This window comes from Bactrocera neohumeralis, unplaced genomic scaffold (genome assembly GCF_024586455.1).
Source record: "Bactrocera neohumeralis isolate Rockhampton unplaced genomic scaffold, APGP_CSIRO_Bneo_wtdbg2-racon-allhic-juicebox.fasta_v2 cluster10, whole genome shotgun sequence".
In the NCBI taxonomy this organism is placed as follows: Eukaryota; Metazoa; Arthropoda; class Insecta; order Diptera; family Tephritidae; genus Bactrocera; species Bactrocera neohumeralis.
The window spans coordinates 7,868,497-7,891,150 of NW_026089623.1; the positions used below are offsets into that span (position 1 = coordinate 7,868,497).

Sequence of the window (22,654 nt, forward strand, 5' to 3'; positions counted from 1 at the left end):
ATAATTTTTGCATATACATTAGTCGTCTAAGTGGGAATTCATAACTCTCTAAATTAATTTCGTAACAACTTAGTTCAAATATTTGTACAGTTTTGTTGTTATATTTGAACAATGTACACCCTAATGAGCTGCTGCTCAACGCAAAAGTGTCTGAGTGCAAAACCCAAACCATTGGTACGGATAAATTTTAACCAAACGGATAACTGGTAAAAGCACCACCAATCAGCTAGTCGGAATATATATACATAAATGTGTGGTAATGAGTTCACCATCGTTCCGTCGTACTTTAAGATCAAGTTTTAAGACTCATTGATGGTGAATGAGGAATAAAAGTGCAGATCTATTTAGAAGGTCATTATGTAAACAATAAAATAATAGAGTTCCTATAACCGCGAATTTTTACCGACTCTGAATATTTGTGAATTAAACAAATAGAATAAAACACACATTCCAAAAAGTTCTAAAATTGAAAAGTTTGTTTAAATTATCCATTACTAATTAATAAATAAATAAATGAAAAAAAATAATAAGCTTTTGACACAATACCATACACCGAGTCTAGCACCATTAAAGTTGCGGACAGAAATTTCTTGGGATATTAATGACGTAATTATTCCAATTGTTAACGAATTCGATGAATTTGATGAGTGGGTTGATGGCCATCGCCGTCTAGTTTATTCGGCGTCTAATGAAGATGCGAAAAAACATTCATCAGGCTGGGCCATGCGAAACACAAACAATCATAATATCAACATATTAAAAAAGAGTTGTCTGGGAGTACTTTATTGTTCGGCTAAATGCAAACTGGCAAATGGTAGCAATATAAATTTACGTCCTGCAATTTGTGATAAAGCCCGTCGTAAACAGCAGGGTAGACAATGCCCTAATCGGTAAATATTTTTATTTACTTATTATTTATTTATTTTGATTTAATATTTTATATTATCTATCTATAATAATGTCAAATTTAGTTCATTTTGAAATTTGCGATAACCGGTAAGTAATAAAATCAAGCAAACATTTTTAGTTTAAATGCGCTTTTTATGAAAGGACCTCTATTTTGATCACAGTAAAATTAAGCACTATTAGCTTTAACCATTGAATTAGATTCAAATTTTTAAATTGCTCTAAGTACAAAAACTATGTATTAAAAGATAATATTTTTTTTATAGCGTTTTTCAATATTCTGGTATAAGTAAAATATAAATATATACCTACATATGTATGTATATCGAGGAGTTTCATCTAATGTTCCTATTGTTGCTGTAAGCTCACATAACATACAAATCTATTAACCGAATGCTTAAGTTATTTCATCTAACAATATCCACAAAACTTTTACAAAGAATTTAATTCGCTAATACAATATACTAAATATTACTGTAACACAATTCGGAGTTTGTGGGAACAAATTTGCTTAAAAAAATTAAGTAACTCCCGCTCCCACTAAATGTTATTTACACATGTACATATTTAACATATGTATATTGTAGTGTAAAAACAGGTAGAATCAAATTCACGTCTCCTTCCAGTACATACATATATGCATTTACCACCAATGAAGATATCTGGATAAAACCTTGCACTATTAGTAGGAATGTACACTGCGCATCATCAGGTTAGCGCATACCCTCGTGTAAGTGCTTTGGGTTCAAAACATAAGCCGCTAATGTTTTTAAAATTAATAAAAATTATTTTTGTTTATGGCCCATTCAATTCCGTGTTAAATAAAACAAAAAATACTGGTTATTTATTTTTGTAATATATTTTTTTGTTTTTTTTCGAAAAATAACATAACAATTAACAATTCAAATTTGGTTATCAGGTTAGCACACATCATTTTTTTCATTGTTGAAAAGTCTTTTAACCACGAAATTTTTTATAAAGTGTTACATATAGTAATTTTAACATTTTTATACAAAAATTAATAATGTGTCGATCCTCCCTTGTTGAGAATTACCTCATAGATTCGATTGGAAACGATTCATATAATTTTCCAATATAATTAAGTGACATGGTGGACCAAGCGTACTTGATGCCTTCAATTAGCTCCTCTTTGTTGGAATATTGTTTCCCAGACTCGTAAACTTTACGAGCCAGCCATCCCCATACCTTTTCTATTATATTGATGTCGGGTGAATAAGGCTGCAACTGCATTAGACGGACATTTTGGTCCCCAATCCATGACTTAACCACCCGGGCAGTGTGGATCGGGGCATTGTCGTGTTGGAAAGTCCACGGCAGATCTCCGAAAACGTTTTGGAAATGGGGAAAAGCTATTTCAAGTACGTTTTTGTAAGTGTTTGCATTCATATTTGCAGTTAAAAACTGTAACTCGCACGTACCGTAATAGCAGATGGCGCCCCACACCATCACATCCCCCACCCTACTATGAAGGCGATCCAACTGATGTTCCTCTTTGCGAAGATCATGGAAGTAGTAGTTGTATCCGTCCGGATTTTCCAAATTAAATTTTTTTTCATTCGAGAAGACAACGTAGCGCCAATCAGAATTCCATGGCATGTGCTTCCTCGCAAAATTCAAGCGCACTTCCTTTCTAGCAACGTTTAGTATGGGTTTTTTCTTTAATTTCAGTCTTTTTAAATGTGGAGCACTACGTATCACTCTTTGAATTGTAGATAAGCTGCTTTAACATTAACATTTGCCCTAATCTTTGCGGTCGAGGCGTGAGAGTTTGAGGCTTCTCTCAAAATTGCTCTCTTATCAGCAGCGGAAATCACTCTATTATATTTGTTATTTTTGCCATAATTCAACTTATTGCTGAGAAATGCTGATATAACTTTACGACTTCTGCCCATTTTGTTGGATATTGAACTTATTGACAGCCCTGCTTCCTTGTAAGCTTCAATTTTGGATCTCTCCTCAACAGATAGCGATTTTCCTTTACCCATATTAAAGCGAATAGTTTACTTTAGCAGTATAAAAAAATTGGTTGCAATACGCATTCAACTGTTGAAGATAAACTGAAAGGAATTTGCTTGTGCTAACCTGATGACGCAAAAATACAACACACTTCTCCATTAAAAATAATAGAAAATAGCAAAAACCAAATAACGGGATCTTTCTTTCACATGTTCTCTTTGCCAGTGATGGTGTATACGAAGATCAGAAAAATAGAGTAAAATAATTTTGCTGCATCTTAACAAAAACAACTACAAGAGAAATTATATAAAGCCGATAGGGGGTGTGCTAACCTGATGATGTGTATATCTATAAAGAATATGCCATCTTAAGCCGAAGAATTGTCAAAATCGGACCGACATTTATCATGGTCTTTTTGTGAAATAGGTTATTGGAATCTGGAGACAATTTTTTACTGTGCCTTTGTGTCAAAAATGAGCTCAATCAAGTGATGATCTTCCTATACATAAAAGAAGGTGTTTCGAACTTCCGGTTAACTTTATACAATATATTTCGGCCAATCTGTGAGGTATCTTAATTGTATCTTAATGAAACTCAGAGATCTTCATTATACCAAAAATGTATAAAATCGAATTATTCATATATGAGTTTCTAACTTGCGGTTCGCTTTATTTTTTTATATATGTATATCGGTCAATATGTAAAATATCATAACGAAATTATGTGCATACATACATATGTATATGTATAACATTGGATAAATTGTAGTTTAATAGCGGAACTGTGTTAAATGTTATTTTCATTATTCTAACAGACTTTATGCCGAATATGTTGGCCAGTGTGTGAGTTATTTTCAATAAATTGAGTAATGTTATCAGTATAGACTTTTCTCTGGTTGATGTTTTCCTCATACATAAATATGTAAATCACATTATATTATTTAAATCACATTTTATACAACATATCTTATTAAAAGCCATAGAAAAAACACATTTTCGCCGTATATCTTGTACACTTTTGACACAATTTGCAGGAATTTCTGCCCGAATTGGAGTTTTTAAATACCATTTTTGAAAATTTGGAGAAATAAAAGTATTTGTTGAAGTATTTTTCTGAATATTAAAAAACAGCGAAGATCGTTTTGCCGCCCCCAAGACGTTGCGTCCGGGGCGACGGCCCCCTTCGCCCCTCCCTAGCTACGCCGCTGTACAATATGGATTCATATGCTCACAATTTGTCGAAGAATCAATGTTGAATTTGTACGCGACATTTTTAATACAAAGTTTTGTAAAAATTGAAATTGTTTTCCCGCATCTTTGCAAATGTCATCAGTATAAAATAATTTTTTACATCGAACTTTGATTTCTTTACTTGTTCAACACAAATTTTTTTTACACTCGAAAGAACAATTTTCACCGACTTTTACCCTTGCAAATTATGAAAGTAATAAACGTTCGGTGACGCCCGAATTTAAAGCTTCCTTACTTCTTAAAGTTCTTCCTGTGCACACTTGTTTGGCAAACAAGAGAGAATCACAACACTAGTGCGCAAGGTTGCACCACAAGTGCTTCCCGTTTATTTAAGCATCTGGTAAATTTTGTTAGAAAAAAAAACTGTTGGTGTGATGGCAGTGAGAACGTAACCGCCAATGGCACTATGATAACCGACTACTTGATGCCTGAAATTGAAGCTCGTGATCTTGGCGACATTTAGCTTTAAAGAGACAGCTCGATATACATATATCATACCATTAGACTTTTTCCTGTGGGGATATGTAAAGTCAAAGCCTATGCGGCCAATCCCGCTTCGACTCGGGCCTTGGAGGAAAATATAGTGTGTCAGATACCAGTCGAAATGCTCGAACGAGTCATCGAAAATTGGGCTTAACGAATCATCTGATTTGATAGCCAACATTTTAAAGAGATATTCTTCAAAAAATAAAACTTTCTAAAGTGAAAATTTGTATCTATCATCTCAAATTTTCTCTCTGACATACGAAGATTTTTGTTCTTGAAAATAGTAGCTTGTTGATACCGAATCGTGCGTGCTTGGCAACACGCTTTATGTTTTTATACGTAACAGTTTGCTTCTACGTAATTCGGCATTTTTTCTTATTGAAATATTCAAAAATTTTATATTTACTATATGAGCACATTACTTGTTATTTAAAGTTATGTCAGTTATTTTTTTATATACATGTGTCTCTTCAAGAATTTCTTAATTTTGGCATGCCAAAACGTACAGTTACCACCCAGAACTATACGTTTTGGCATGCCAAAATTAAGAAATTCTTGAAGAGACACATGTTCTTTTGACATATGTATGTAGATTTACAAATTGACAAATTGGTTAGCCGTTACAACCGAAACTTAATTGGAGTTTGCATTTAAATATAAAAATATAATTATATAAATAAGTTATTTAAATAATATAAACAAATTTAAATAAAATAAATAATTTGTGCCAAACCTTTAACATGTACAGCCAGGAGAAAATTCAGCACCGAGTAATCTGCCACCAGGGGTGCATTTTTATTCATAAGAACTCACTACTTATTGAATTTCAGATTATCTGTAAATATTTTTTATGGACGAAATACGACACACTGTGACGTTTAAATCATCTACTAATTAAAATATATCATAAATAAATAATTTCCCACTATATTAAGTAACAATATTTATAGTTTTTATTATGTCAATATTCAAGTATTCAAGTATTGAAATTATCGATGACTACCGATTTTTGAGCCAGTAGTTGCATATGAATGGCTCGAATGCTTCAAGTGCTCACAGTAAATCTTTAATATACATACTACATGTGTAGTGTAAGAGTGTTGAACCATTGTTATTGGGCTTACTGTTGGCCCACAGTGGGATAGATCAACTACTAAATTTATACTAAAAAGTATGTATTAATAAGATATGAAGATAAATTATAATAATGTATAAATGGCAATATTACGATTTTTTTGGAGCCGCGATTTGTTGGTACGAATGAACAGGGACCTCTAGCACTAGGAAGTCCTCAGGATTAAAAAATGTACACACATGTACCCTCCTTAGACTTATAGTTTTCACACATTTTTCAAATAATACACTTTTAAAGAAAATAAATATATTTTGCAAACTACTTTCACAATCACACTTTCAAGAGATTTGTGTGTTTCCATTTATGACAAATAGTAGTGTTATAAAGCGACAATGGTTCAAAATAAACTCTTATTTCATACATATGGGTTATATATTATATATTATTTAAAAAAGATGTTGACATCTGGTTTCGATAAATATGTTTTTTAAGCTAGAAACATATTATAAAATTACACAACATTTTTTCAACTTCGCTTCTATTGCCTTTACGAACGCAAATGTCTTGTATTTTTTCTAGTTTTTATTTCCGTTTTTGTTTTCAAACGAGATATGGCTTTGGAGCGGTTTATTTATTTTAATATAATTGTTTATTACTTATTGTGATTTTAAAAAGCATATGCAAAAATTTCACTTTAATATAGGCAGTGGACCCATTATTTCATCAGATGTATGGCCGTCGTTGAAAATTTTTCTAGCAATGTTTCCATCATTTGAAGATCCACTACCACCTATTTTTGGTTTAAGACCCATTTTGCGAAACTCGAAAAATATTTGTTTTCCTTCTTAGAAATCGTTCTTTGGCTTCTAAACCCTTTAATTTCCATTGTCTGATTTCAAGTCTATTTATTTTCAAAAAGTCGAATATAGGCATGTAATGGAGACAATCCAAATTCGCAGCGAACTGTTCGTACTTCTTTTTTCAAGCATTTGTCAATATCGGTTATCTCAGTAGGTTTGGCCTGAAGGTCGGGGGTTTTCTAAATTAGTTTGTGCTCCTCATCATTTTGCGATTTTATTAGCCAAAAGCAAATCATCAGCAGCGGACACATCGAGTTCTGCTAAATCTGCAATCCTTAGCCGCTTCGTTCTCAATGAGCACTCTACCAGAGTTAATCTAGGGCGTCCTCGATCTTGACTCAATACGGATGATTTTCGACTTAATAATATACAAGTATATTCATATTGTGCAAACCAATTCGAACTTTTTTGTATAACTTTTGATTTTGTTCTGCTGCTTTTATTCCACATATCTGCAAATCTTTTAAATATGTAATCAAGTCTTTTCATAACAATATTTTCAATATATTCGTAGCCATGCTTTTTTTTAGCTTTATTAGGAAATTAACCTTTTTCCAAACACAACAATTCAAAAATATATAGGCGTGAAAGGTCATATGAATATGGCGTGCCAGAATAAAAGTACATCTAAAACAAACATTTGGTAAAAGTGAGAAAATGAAAACCAATTTAAATAAATATGACAAAAAAAACAATATAATATACTCGTTTATACATCTTCTTCTTCTTAATTGGCGTAGACACCGCTTACGCGATTATAGCCGAGTTAACAACAGCGCGCCAGTCGTTTCTTCTTTTCGCTACGTGGCGCCAATTGGATATTCCAAGCGAAGCCAGGTCCTTCTCCACTTGGTCCTTCCAACGGAGTGGAGGTCTTCCTCTTCCTCTGCTTCCCCCGGCGGGTACTGCATCGAATACTTTCAGAGCTGGAGTGTTTTCATCCATCCGGACAACATGACCTAGCCAGCGTAGTCGCTGTCTTTTAATTCGCTGAACTATGTCAATGTCGTCGTATATCTCGTACAGCTCATCGTTCCATCGAATGCGATATTCGCCGTGGCCAATACGCAAAGGACCATAAATCTTTCGCAGAATTTTTCTCTCGAAAACTCGTAACGTCGACTCATCGGTTGTTGTCATCGCCCAAGCCTCTGCGCCGTATAGCAGGACGGGAATAAATGGGTGACTTATAGAGTTTGGTTTTTGTTCGTCGAGAGAGGACTTTGCTTCTCAATTGCCTACTCAGTCCGAAGTAGCACCTGTTGGCAAGAGTTATCCTGCGTTGGGTTTCTAGGCTGACATTGTTGGTGGTGTTTACGCTGGTTCCAAGATAGACGAAATTATCTACGACTTCAAAGTTATGACTGTCAACAGTGACGTGAGTGCCAAGTCGTGAGTGCGACGACTGTTTGTTTGATGACAGGAGATATTTCGTTTTGCCCTCTTTCACTGCCGGACCCATTTTCTGTGCTTCCTTGTCCAGCATGGAGAAAGCAGAACTAACGGCGCGGGTGTTGAGGCCGATGATATGGATATCATCGGCATACGCCAGCAGTACACTCTTATAGAAGATGGTACCTTCTCTATTTAGTTCTGCAGCTCGAACTCGTTTATACATACTTATACTTAAATCTAAAAAATTATGAAAAGTGATACATAAAAAATGTCGAAGTTTGTAGAATAAGACGAATAACAAAGAGAGGGGCAAAAGTTGGCAGCTGAAATCTAAACCATAGACTCGGAAAACATTAACTAATATGAACAAACAAGACCCATTTGAGGCCGAGATAGGGATCACAACTTTTTTTTATTACTTAATTCGATGTATAAAGAAAAATATACTACTGTGACCAAATTGAAAGGTGAATTTTGTCCATTTCATTTCCTTCAAACGAATTTCCCAGGCACCATAGCACTTGAAAAAATCCTCCGTCGTGATGGCCAACACGGCTTCTTCCATTCAGCTTTTATATCCTCAATTGAGTCAAAACGGTGTCCTCAGAGTGCTCATGCGAATTTGCTGAATAGCCAGAAGTTACACGAAGGTAAATCAGTCGAGTGCGGTGGATAATTTCGTATATCTTGTAACCAGCATTAACACCAACAACAACGTCAGCCTCGAAATCCAAAGCAGGATATCTCTTGCCAACAGGTACTACTTCGGACTAAATAGGCAATTGAGAAGTAAAGTCCTCTCTCGATGAACAAAAGCCAAACTCTATAAGTCACCCATTTATTCCCGTCCTGCTATACCGCGCAGAGGCATGGACATTGCGAGTTTTCGAGAGAAAGGTTCTGCGAAAGATTTATGGTCCTTTGCGCATTGGCCTCGCCAAATATCGCATTCGATAGAACGATGAGCTGCTTGAGATATACGATGACATTGGCATCGTTCAGCGAATTGAAAGACAGGGCTACGCTGGCTAGGTCATGTTGTCTGATTGGATGAAAACACTCCAGCTCTGGAAGTATTCGCAGTACCCGCCGGGGGAAGCAGAGGAAGAGGAAACCGTCCACTCCGTTGGAAGGACCAGGTGGAGAAGGACCAGTTGGCGTCACCTTGCAAAAAGAAGAAACGACTGATGCGCTTTTGTTAACTCGGCTATAACCGCGTAAACGGTTTCTAAGCCAGTAAATAAGAAGAATAAGTATCACTCACCAGGTCACTTGTAAAACAATAGTTTTAAAACAATAAAACAATATATTACGAAAAAATCGCTTTGTTATATAACATACACATTTTTCATTTTGATTTACGGCGATTAAACACGATTTTATATTGCAATTTTATTTGTTATGAGAGATAATTTTTAATCTATTTGCAGTGCACAGTCCGCGTGTTCTATTGTGGCGCGTACGAAAGGGATAGAGAAAATATTTTTTTAACGTTAGTTTCAAAAAATAGTTTTGAGACATACAGTAGTAAATTTCTATTTTTTTATTTCTAATTTTTGGCCTATGGAATCGACCAGTGTGCATAGTGTAAATCGAAAGTTCGAAATTTTCAGAACTGAAGCGTGCGAACCATTGTTGTCCTAAACTTCACAAACTTCATTGGTGGCTTGCGTGGCATTCTTCCCTTTTTATTAAAAAAAATTTCAAAATATGTGACCAGGTCTACGAAAAGGGAGCTTACGTGCGAAAACTAGTTTTTTGGGAAAAGCTGTTAAAAATAATCCTCAGTTTCTCGTTATCTCATTAATTGTTCTCCTTTTTTTTGACACCTAAGCCCCCTTTCCGTAGACCAGGTCACATATAGTGAATTTCTTCATTATTTTCACTCTTTTTTGAACAGTTGTAACTTTTTTCAACTTTTTTTTGTAGATATACGACTGCAACGACATCTATTGACAAAATACGAAAAGACTTTTTCGACTACCAATATTATAATCCAATATACCGTATATAGTTGTATGTGAATAGGACATGTGGTGTAGTTCAAACTGTTATATTTAAAAGTGTAATTAACATTTCCGTGCTTTTGAGAAGCTGATCGTTAAACTTTTTTGTAAACAATTCCAGTCGATAGTAAATTGAAAATTCTAGCCGTTCACGTATTTCCATAAACAAAATTTTGACAACTTATACAAATAATTTAGGGTTTTTCCAAACTTTATATTGCAAAAAATCATGTGCCATAAGAAGAAACCCAATGATTACATCAAATTTGTTCTTATTAAATTGTATTATTGATTTCAGACATACATACCTATTTTAATTATTTTGCTTTTGCCAAATTTATGACTCATTATGAACTCAAGCTATACTATATAATGGAAATGAGACACAGTCAACTCCGTAAGGCCCATAACCAAAGGTGCAGCATTTTGTGGTACTTAAAAGGCACTTTAAAGAATCTCGCAGAAGTACTACATATATGGTACTTAAGTTCTGTTTGTTAAAAATATCCATTAAAATGTAAAAATCTAACCTTTAATTAATATAAACAAAAATATACGGTCCTTTGGCAATATTAAATATTATTTCCAACATGCAAAAAAGGGCTAAGTTCGGGTGCAACCGAACATTATATACTCTTGCAACTTGCAACAATCAAAGCGAGAGAAATACTTTGAGGTTTAAAACTAATCATATAGAGTCAGCCGGACGTTCTAAAATCCTGATATTAGTTATATATAAATTTACCGATTTCAGGCACAAAGATACACTACTATGAGTAAAACACGCTCTTTTATTTTCATTGGGATAACTCACATTTTGGCCGATATACTATATACCCCAAAGTTCGGAAATTTTTATACAAAGTATATGGGGGCTACGGGACCAATAGGGATGCAACCCATTTTTGACATACAGACATACCATTATAAGAGAAGTATTATCCCTTAATTGCAGTTATATATATTATTGGGTCCATATATTCAGTGCCTAAGGGTTTGAGCAGTTTATATTGGATTTAAACAATTTTTGGTCACAAGATGGCACACAATAAAAAAACTATTCGTGCAAAGTATTATCCCGTATATTAATTGCTTTTGATTTGTGTACTGGAAACTGAACGAATCAAGGGGAATTTAAAATTGTGTTATATGGGAAAAGGCGTGGTTTTAGTCCGATTTCGACTATTTTTACAATGCAACATAAGAATATAAGAAGAATGCCACATACTAAATTTTGTCGATATCGGTTTGGTCGGGTGCTGAGATTTGGGCTTTCACCCAACATCCAATTTTTAGACCGTTCCTATAAAGCTTTCTCATACCATCTTCGTGGTGAAATTTAATGTCTCTGGAGTATTTAATTATGGAATTATTGCGCTTTTAGTAGTTTTTAACAGTGCCGTTATATGGGAAGTGAGCGGGGTTATCCTCCGATTTCATCAATTTTCACACTGTCGGTAGAAGTTCTTATAAGATTTGTACTCACGAAATTTGGTTATTGTAGCTTAAGTAGTTTAGGATCGAACATTATACTTGTTAGAGAGCGAGCCCACGCCCACTTTTCCAAACAAAATTTCCCACATGTGCTCCTTGCCACTGCGAATCTCTGTGCAAGTCTGTCTGTTTCAGCTTTTTATCTTAATTCAGTGTTTAGTTATGGCACTTTATATGTTTTCGGTTAATAGCGATTTGTGGGCGGGCAATAGTTCGATTACGCCCATCTACGAACTCGAATGTGTTTTTGTACTAAAGAACCCCCATACAAAGTTTAATCGAGATATCTCAATTTTTACTCAAGTTACAGCTTGCATGGTCGGACGGACAGACAGACAATCAACCGGATTTCAACTTTTCTCGTCATACTGATCATTTATATATGTATACTTGTATACAACCCTATATCTATCTTCATTAGTTTTAGGAGATACGTACAACCGTTAGGTGAATATAACTAAAATACTCTGTAGCAACTGGTTGCATGAGTATAAAAAGGACTAATAAATATTGTTTAAAAAAACTAATAAGCATGCCTTTAAAGCACATGAAACTAAAACGTGAAAAATAATTACTTATACAAATAAACTGACAAAAATAAAAAAGGGAGGCGCACTTATTGCGCGAAAAAATATGGCAGAAAGCATCTTACGCTGGGGAATGATTATTAGCTAGACTGTTATGTACCTTGAGGTTTGCAAAAATTATACATTACTTTGTGATACTAATGTTCCGAAATAGTATCTATCCCATGTTTGGAATGTACTCAGTGCAGCTAAGTTCTTTTTTTGCACAGCAGGGCAGGTAATAAAAACATTAAATAGTAACAACATAAATTACAATTAATACTTGGTGTAGGTTTAGCTAATAAAACGAAATAGAGAAGATTCATGGGCATACCAACTGACTAAATAACAATCATATTTACAATTTTTTCCTAGCCTTATTTTTCGAAAAGTATCAAAACCTTAATGCGGTTTTGTTTTCTATTGCTGTTAGTGATGAATGTCGGAGACGAGTTTGGCCCATATTATTTTAAACATTTTTTTTATTATTTTAATTTACTAAATAACTTTTGAGCTGCTGCAGAAGTGACAGGATTTGTAAAGAATAATAACTGTAAATACTTCCGTTAAGTCGCATTCTAGCACTCCATATTTGCTCATTGTTTCCTTACATAATTGGTGAACAGACCGTGCTTGGGTTAGTTGAGGTAAAATTAGGTGGTAAATATTAATAAATTAAAGTGAAAAATTAGGGCTTATCATATTTGAATATTTTCTTGTAAATAATAAAAATGTTGGTGTTGGAAAACCGAATATATGACAGACTGCACCTTACTAATAAAACGTGTATTTAATTGAGATATTACTGTGCATAGTATAAAGCATTATTGAAAATATAAATTTTAGCAGCTAATTCACAAAATTTTTTTTAATTTTCCTTTGCCTTTTTTCTTTGCACTTAAATAATTTGTAATCATTTCCATACATTTGTAACTTTGCTTTGGGCTCTGCTAAAGCTTTTCTCGTCTCGTCCAAATTGATGGGGTTATTTATGTAAAGTTTTGGATGCATAATTGATGTTGTTTGCAAAGTAACACGAACTCAAAATTTTGCATTTTTTTTAATACTCTCTGCTTCGTCACGCTCATCTTTATTAGAGCACTTTAGAACTATTTCTGATAATACTTTGATAATAACGAAGTTTTATTGCAGATATCATATCACCTAAAACTAAACGAGATAGATATAGGGTTATACATACATATATACATATAAATTATCAGTATGACGAGAAAAGTTGAAATGCGGTTGACTATCTGTCTGTTCGTCCGTCCATGCAAGCTGTAACTTGAGTAGAAATTGATATATCTCGATGAAACTTTGTATGTGGTTTTTTAGTACAAAAAAAAAATTCGATTTTGTAGATGGGCGTAATCGAACTGCCACGCCCACAAATCACCATTAACCGAAAACATATAAAGTGCCATAACTAAGCACTAAATTAAGATATAAAATTGTAATTTGGCACAGGGGATTGCAGATTTTTTTTATAGTGGGTGTGGCCGCACCCTCTAATATTTTTAATGAATATATCTCCTAAACAACTACAGCTACAGCAACTAAATTTACTAGTCTCGAATATTTTAAGAACATCTACTCTACCGACAATGTGAAGATGGATTATTATGGCAAAAAACGGTGATGCTAAAATTTGTTAAAGCGGATGGGTTTCGAGTTTTGTCCCCAAGCTCTCAATTATTTTGAATTGTTGCACTCAGATATCTTGTAGATCCTAAAAACACAATTTCAAAAAAGTTCCGATATTAAAAAGTAAATAATTGTAAACAAAATAAGACGATAAAAAACTTAGAAATAATTATTATTACCTTTGGCCATATCCAAAACTTGCCGCAAAATGAGATCATATCGGGCGACAAGCTCTACAAAGGACGGAAAACATTCGTGGTTCCTTCCTGACTGAAGCCTTCTTGATGTCCTCTCAAAGCTAAAAAAAACTCTTTCCTAGGGTAAGTACCATATGATATCGACTAACCTTTGAAGAACCATTTAAAAAAATGATGTTTCTTTGCGAACTTCATTTTCAAGTACCTTGTCTATAGTATTAGTATTGTTTTTTTCCAAAATAATATGTCAATAATAATAGGCAGCGTCTAGTATTTTGGAATAACACAACCAAAAACGATTACCTCGCCCATATTTAGAACACGAAACGAAGTAAGATTTTGAAAAATACGTATTTTTCTGCTTTATGTCTGCTGGAAAAGGTCCTGAAGACCGTAAAGGCCTCATATCTATCATTTGACATTTTTCGTTTAAATTACCAAAAACCTTTCTTAAAACGCGTGCGCTAAGAAAACTATTGATTAATAGAACAAAGTATTGTACTACACAGGAAGAAGAATGTACTACACCTTTGCAGATCATATAATTATCTAAATGTCGCGACAGCATATGACTAACTATTATAGTTTTGTCCCAATAAGTGTTTTTATCATTTTAAAAAATTTATATATGGATGGAGTCATGTGTAGAAGTTTACGCAAGTGAGGAAAGTTCTCTGATCGCCATTCACTTGGGAGTGGCGAGAAACGATTCTTTTACACATGGCTCAAGCAGCTTAAAACTTCCGGTCTTTGACCAAGTATCCTCTGGGTAGCCTAAGAACATCCGTTTGAAGGCGAGCTAAAGTGAGAAGGCGAAACATCCCCTCCTCAGGGTTGTGCGCTGGTTTGGGACCTGACACGTAAAAAAACACTCCAATGAAAAAACAACAACAGCCTCGGATGAGAGACCCCCCTTTGATGACGACCATGGCAAACGAAATAAGCACTACGAATTGAGGGCATGCACTTGGAATGTCCGGTCCCTTAATTGGGAAGGTGCCGCTGCCCACCTGGTTGATGTCCTCGCAAAAATAAAGGCTGACATCACCGCCGTCCAAGAAATGCGATGGACGGGACAAGGACAGAGACGAGTAGGTCCTTGTGGCATTTACTACAGTGGCCATATAAAGGAGGGCAAGTTTGGTGTGGGATTCGTGGGAGAGAGACTCCGTCGCCGAGTACTATCATGAACGGCTAGCCACAATCCGCATCAAAGCGAGGTTCTTCAACATATCGCTGATTTGCGCCCACGCCCCGACGGAAGAGAAGGACGATGTGGCCAAAGATGCCTTTTATGAGTGCTTGGAGCGCACTTATGAGGGCTACTCCCGCCACGATGTCAAAATCGTGCTTGGCGACTTTAACGCCAGGGTGGGCAAAGACGAAACATCCCCTCCACGACGAAACATCCCCAAATGGGTTGAGGCAGATCGACTTTGCCGGGGCCCGAAATATGGTTATCTGTAGTACTAGATTCCAGCATAAGAAGATTCATCAAGCTACCTGGCTGTCTCCGGATCGAAAAACTACCAACCACATCGATCATGTTGTGATAGATGTGCCTGCGCTCCGAGGTCTTAACACCGACTCGGACCACTATCTTGTTGCAGCCAAGATTCGCACCCGCCTCTGTGCAGCAAAAAACGCACGCCAACAAACACAAGGAAGGTTCGACGTCGAGAAGCTGCAATCACAACCGACAGCCGAACGATTTTCTACTCGGCTTGCACTCCTGCTCTCTGAGAGCACTCGTCAACAACTCGGTATAAGGGAACTGTGGGACGGCATTTCAAACTCCTTACGTACAGCTGCAACCGAAACTATTGGTTTTCGGAAAGTGGAAAAGAACAGCTGGTATGACGAGGAGTGCCGTGAAAACAGACTGCCTACCTCGCAACGTTACGATCGACCACAACACGTGTGGGATGGGGTAGATACCGAGAATTGAAGAGGGAAGCGAGACGCATTTGCAGACAGAAGAAGAAAGAGGCCGAAATGCGTGAGTACGAAGAGCTTGATAATCTGGCCGACAGGGGTAATGCTCGAAAATTCTACGAAATAATGCGGCGGCATACACTTGTAGAACCCCCAAAGGTGATCTAGTCACTGATGCCCAGAGCATACTTAGATTATGGAATGAACACTTCTCCAGCCTGCTGAATGGCAGTGAACGCACAATACCAGGAGAAGGCGAACCTGATTCGCCGATCGATGACGATGGAGCAGACGTTCCATTACCCGACCATGAGAAGTTCGAATAGCAATTGCCAGCCTGAAGAACAACAAAGCGGCAGGGGCCGACGGATTGCCGGCCGAGCTATTCAACCACGGCGGCGTAGAACTGATAAGGAGTATGCATCAGCTTCTTTGTAAAATATGGTCGGACGAAAGCATGCCCAATGTTTAAATGAGTTAAGCGTCCACCTCCTCTACTCGATAAAACTGGCGCATCCTAATGGAACAGCTACACTAACCACGTCCGATGACACCATACTCACTAACCAAACAGGGAAAGGCCTCCTAATTCGTTCTAAACTTTTCGATCTTCACAAGCCGCACATCAACACTCACGCATTAAAATTCGCTACAAACATTCGCCATATACACATTCGCACCTTAACATCCGTCTACTTTTACATTCTGCACTGCGCCGCGTCAACATACATATGTACGTTTCGGTTATTCGTCGATGCACATTTAACTATGGTCCTTCGAGCCTCACAGAAAGGCACTATGTGAAATACAAGATTAAATAAATATGAATACATATACTAGTGTGGTGGCAAAATAAAACGAATAAATAAAATAAAATAAAAACCTAGTGCAGTGACCCAAACAAAACAAAGTGCTGTGACAAAACCAATAAAAAAAAAGAACAAAAGCATATATACTTACATATGTATATAAAGAACATATGTATGTATGTATGTACTATATATCATGAATCTAAGTGAAATACAAGATTAAATAAATATGGATACATATACTAGTGTGGTGGCAAAATAAAACGAATGAAAAAAATAAAATAAAAACCTAGTGCAGTAACCCAAACAAAACAAAGTTCAAAATAAAATATAAATAAAAATAATACCATTGCAAAAACAAAAAAAATGCAGAACGTCATTAATAAAATATACGTTTGTACCGATATAAAAACTCTTATTTACTTAAAAGAGTATAAAAATTATTACACTGTATCGCTTCGATTAGATACTACAAAGCAGTTTACACTAAGAAAAATTAAATTTATTTTGACAAATATAAATATTTTTATAATATAACAAAAATGGTTAATAACGAAAAAAATCAAAATACACCTACAGGAGCTACACGCTCAAAACAGGTTGTTAAATATATTTCACAAAGTAACAGTTTATTACGACACTGCACTAGATTTGCCACTTCACCGATCCACGAAAACTCGGAATCGTTATTAGAAATAAAAAGCCAAAATCTTAAAAATTTTTGGACTCGCCTCCAAGCGGCTTATGACGCCATACTAGAATCTGACGATTCAGACTTGCCACATAATTTTAAATCATCGGCTTACGATATTTACGAAAACTGCTTAGACCAGTACGAAGAAACAAAAGCTATTATCTCCGATCAATTAAAGCTAATAAAAGCAATTGCACCTACTCCCCACAGTAGAGTAGAGCTGCCACAAATGCAACAATATCAAGAGGCAAGTTCAGGCATCCAACTCGAGGTGCCCGCATGTGACACAGAAACATTTTATGGAGGTTATGAAGAATGGCCGTCCTTCCGGGACATGTTTACGGCCGTGTACATATACCATCCTCAATTATCACAAGCGCAAAAATTGTATCACCTCAGATACAAAACTAAAGGTCAAGCAGGCGAAATAGTCAAACAGTTCTCTAATGACGACAATTTCAATTTGGCTTGGGAAGCTCTAAAAGCTAGATATGAAAACGACAGAATACTGGTCGATAAGATAAGTAACGACACTAATGAACTTGCCAAAAATTAAGAAAGGAACAAGTGTAGAATTCATCAAACGAGAATCCACTGTTTCATATTGTTTGTCGATGCTATCGAAACTAAATATTCTCACAGACAGCTGGGACCCAATTCTGGTAAACAGTAAACATTTGCACCGCCGCATTACCAGAAAAGTCGTCACTTCTATGGGAGCAATCGCTCTCATCACGAAAAAAGTGCCCAACGTGGCAACAAATGAAAGATTTTCTCACCACCCAATATTAAATTGCGGAAAGGTTAGAAGAAAAAATAATCAAAACTAAGACCATTAAACACGACCAAAATAGAAGCTTAAATAGACCTCAAGCTAGAAACAAAAACAATTTAAACAAACGCTTTCACATAAGGCAATCGTTCATATCCGAACAGAAAAAGCAAACGTCATGCGAACTATGTAAAAGAGGGCATAAACTTAAAACTTGCGAGAAGTTTAAAAAATTAAACATTAACGAAAGGAACAACTTTGTCAGATCAAAAAGACTCTGTACAAACTGCTTTTCCCATACACACAATCTTAAAAATTGCAAAAGCAAATATAATTGCTTCTATTGTCATAAAAGACATCATATACGTACAATGCTTCATAACAGCACATATCACATCCCACCTCAAAGGAGCTCATATACAAAAAGAACCACGGGTTTAATTACAAAAGCAAATCCCGAAAGCCAAAATACTAAAAATTGCCAAGAGACACCATGCTGCTCAAAGGCACACAAATCTCAAACGCTGCACAGCGAAACACAAAAAGGACTAGTTACAGAACTAGTCACTACCATACCAACTCAAGTTGAGTATAATAAAAACAAATACCTTAATTCACAATTAAGGAAATGTCAAAAGTTAAGGAAACTTCCCCCCATAACTCCTCAATCAAATAATGGCCGGTACGTCGTGCGACTACCATTAGAGCCACAATTTTCCAATACTCCACAAATTGGTATAAAAAACAAAGTCAGAGTTACCTCTGACAGTCCAAATTATTAAAAGCACATACAACTCTTCGGCCCCGCAGGATGGCTTTCGCCAATAATGAAAAAAAAACAATTCTGAACAAATCCTAGAGCGGTGGCGGGCTACTAAACGCCAAATCAGTGCATACATAAAAACATAAAAAATAACACAGTTGTATCAAAAAGTCGAAAAATCGACATTTTTCATAAATTCTCAAATAGAATAAATAAAAAATTATTAAAAGCAGAGGTCGCTCTTATCGTCTCTACACAGGGCACAATAGACCCTAGGTCGCGGTGCATTACCTCATAACATTTATCTATCTATCTATCATCTCTACATAAGCGCTCCACATAAGGGTAGTTGGTGAGAATCTGTTGTACATCCCACTTAAAAAATTATAATTCTAATGAAACCGTTCGCAATTACCGCACACTCTCTCGCAAGATCCCTCAAAGTCTATTGTCATAGTCGTAACTCCAGGGCTAAGGAGTACCCATTCTGGCCATATCTGGCCAGGCGTGGAGTTACTATCCTTCAAAAGCCGAGAATAAATAAAGTCCAAACATTGCCGATAATACTGAAAAGGCATATAATAAACTACCGGTATGCCAAGCCGATAAATAATAAATTGTAAATAAACAGCTAATAAAATTAATAAAAGCAAACAACTTTTTTGGTATAATAATACAACACGAGTAAGTCATCAAAGCACGCAAACTCAATTAGTACCTCAAGCACTAATATTTACACAAAATACAATTGGCGATTAAAACCAAAATCGCTTTTTACAGCTAATATGCTGCGACTTCGGTTACTCCACCAACAGTAAGCCGAATTACATGCATCAGATTATATATATAAAACTAGGCAAAATATTTGCCTAAGGGGCCCAGGATGTTTAAATGAGTTAAGCATCCACCTCCTCTACTCGATAAAACTGGCGCATCTTAATGGAACAGCTCAACTCACCACGTCCGATGACACCATACTCACTCACCACACTTCTACATCATTCAACCAACTCTTCAAAAGGGATGGACAAAAAGGGAAAGGCCTCTTAATTCGTTCTAAACTTTTCGATCTTCACAAGCCGGACATCAACACTCACGCATTAAAATTCGCTACAAACATTCGCCATATACCCATTCGCACCTTAACTTCCGTCTCCTTTTACATTCTGCACTGCGCCGCGTCAACATACGTTCCGGTTATTCGCCGATCCTGAGTGCTACGTTAGTTCGATTCATCAGTACTACGTCAAGTCATCGATCCATCAGTAGCCACCAGGCTGCATTCGCGGGAGACATCATTTCACGGTCCTGAAACTGAACACCCTCTCTTCGACTTGCTGCTGATAATATTTTTACATACTTATATGTATTTATATTCGGCATTTGTATTGTGCGTTACATATTTTGTTACCTACTAAATTAAACCGAATTTAAACATAAATTGCGCTTGCAGTTTTTATTAACACAAAGTGGCGGTGAGTGAATGATTTTGGATCAACTGGTGGGTGCACATTTAACTACCCAACAATTGAAATTTAATTGTGTTCTGCCCAATCCATAAAAAAGGAGACCCACAATCTGCACCAACTACCGTGGGATTAGCCTCCTCAACATCGCATATAAGGTTCTATCGAGCCTATTGTGTGAAAGATTAAAGCCCACCGTCAACAAACTGATTGAACCTTATCAGTGTGGCTTTAGACCTGGCAAATCAACAGCCGACCAGATATTCACCATGCGGCAAATCTTGGAAAAGACCCGTGAAAGGAGAATCGACACACACCACCTCTTCGTCGATTTCAAAGCTGCTTTCGACAGCACGAAAAGGAGCTGCCTTTATGGCGCGATGTCTGAATTTGGTATCCCCGCAAAACTAATACGGCTGTGTAGGCTGACGTTGAACAACAACAAAAGCTCCGTCAGAATCGGGAAAGACCTCTCCAAGCCGTTCGATACCAAACGAGGTTTCAGACAAGGCGATTCCCTATCGTGCGACTTTTTCAACCTGCTGCTGGAGAAAACAGTTCGAGCTGCAGAACTAAATAGAGAAGGTACCATCTTCTATAAGAGTGTACAACTCCTGGCATATGCCAATGATATTGAGATCATCGGCCTCAACACTCGCGCCGTTAGTTCTGCTTTCTCCAGGCTGGACAAAGAAGCAAAAGAAATGGGTCTGGCAGTGAACGAGGGCAAGACGAAATATCTCCTGTCATCAAACAAACAGTCGTCGCACTCGCGACTTGGCACTTACGTCACTGTTGACGGTCATAACTTTGAAGTTGTAGATAGTTTCGTCTATCTTAGAACCAGCGTAAACACCACCAACAATGTCAGCCTAGAAATCCAACGCTGAATAACTCTTGCCAACAGGTGCTACTTCGGACTGAGTAGGCAAAGTCCTCTCTCGACAAACAAAAACCAAACTCTGTAAGTCACTCATAATTCCCGTCCTGCTATATGGTGCAGAGACTTGGACGATGTCAACAACGGATGAGTCGACGTTGCGAGTTTTCGAGAGAAAAGTTTTGCGAAAGACTTATGGTCCTTTGCGCGTTGGCCACGGCGAATATCGCATTCGATGGAACGATGAGCTGTACGAGATACACGACGACATCGACATAGTTCAGCGAATTAAATCTGGCTAGGATATGTTGTCCGGATGGACGAAATGGGTAAATTGAATTTATCCTTCGATTTGGGTTTCAAACTTATTATTGCGAGAGAAATACTGTACAAATTATGAAACAAAAATTATCAATTCCAAAGGTAAACAGTATTGATCGCAGGAGATCAAATGATCGCTTAGTTCTTGGTAAGGCTAACCTCTCATTGTCAGTGGGTCTTTTAACAGGCCACTGTCCTATTGGCTTACATGCGGTAAGAATGGGTATCTTACCGGATGCTGTTTAGAAGAAGATGCGGTAGAAACAAGCCAGCACTACCTGCTTGACTGTCCCGCTTTTGGAAGGTCTACACTCAGACACTTGGGGGCGCATACCTTTGGACACCCCACCGAACTGGCGGTGTTGAAGTTAAGCGTCTGTGTAACTTTATTTTGGCTACAAAGCGCTTCGGCAATCTGTAAGTCCGAATACGGGAGTTTTTCATTTAATGGCATCACAAAGGACTAATTTGTTAGTCTACGTGGGATCATCGATCAGCCATTTTTACCTAACCTTTACCTAAAGGTAAACAAAGTGGCTATAATCGAAAAGTCAATTATATGCATGCAATACATAGTGGCTCATTTTATTAAAAATTCAAACAGAAAAATCCTTTTACATTGCGTGTTTCATAACGCAAAACGATGGCTGCCAAGTTTTGCGAATCTTTCGATGACTTCTTCGGCGGTGATTTCGATGTCATGATGCGTATGAAGCAACGCTAATCCAACTAGTCTTTCTTGAAGCATGGCCGTCCTAAGCCATGTTTTGATGCGGCGAAGATAAGAGAAAGAACGTTCAGAGCTCGTGTTTGCTACGGGAAGTGTACAGAACACTCAGAGATAGGGGTGGATTGTTGGGAATATGTCGACATCACATTTTCTTAATGTTCCCAGTGCAGAAGTTGGAATTTCGCTGTCTTCAATTTTTTGTTGCTGCTGCCAGTGACATTGCCAGTAGCTTAATTCACCTTTCAATTTCAATTTTTGTACGCTTTTTTCATCATCCAGAGATTCCCGAATCTTTCTATCAAGCATCCGTTTAGATCATCGATTTCGTTTTCTTTTAAAAGACTTGCTTTTTCTGGGAGCAACACACTCAATTGGTAACCATCCAAAACTTCTTGTGAAAAACGAGCTTCCAAATCTTCTTTGAT

The 22,654-nt window shown here is 36.6% G+C and overlaps 1 protein-coding gene across 1 annotated transcript in view; it reads left to right on the forward strand.

Moving 5' to 3' along the window:
* Window positions 1–355: 355 nt before the first annotated feature.
* Window positions 356–22,654, forward strand: part of LOC126765055 (transcription factor glial cells missing-like) — a 36,205-nt gene continuing 13,906 nt past the window's right edge. Inside the window, exon 1 of the mRNA XM_050482655.1 lies at window positions 356–890. Within this exon, the coding sequence (XP_050338612.1) occupies window positions 514–890 (377 nt within the window). The 5' untranslated portion in view covers window positions 356–513. The remainder of the gene's footprint in view (window positions 891–22,654) is intronic.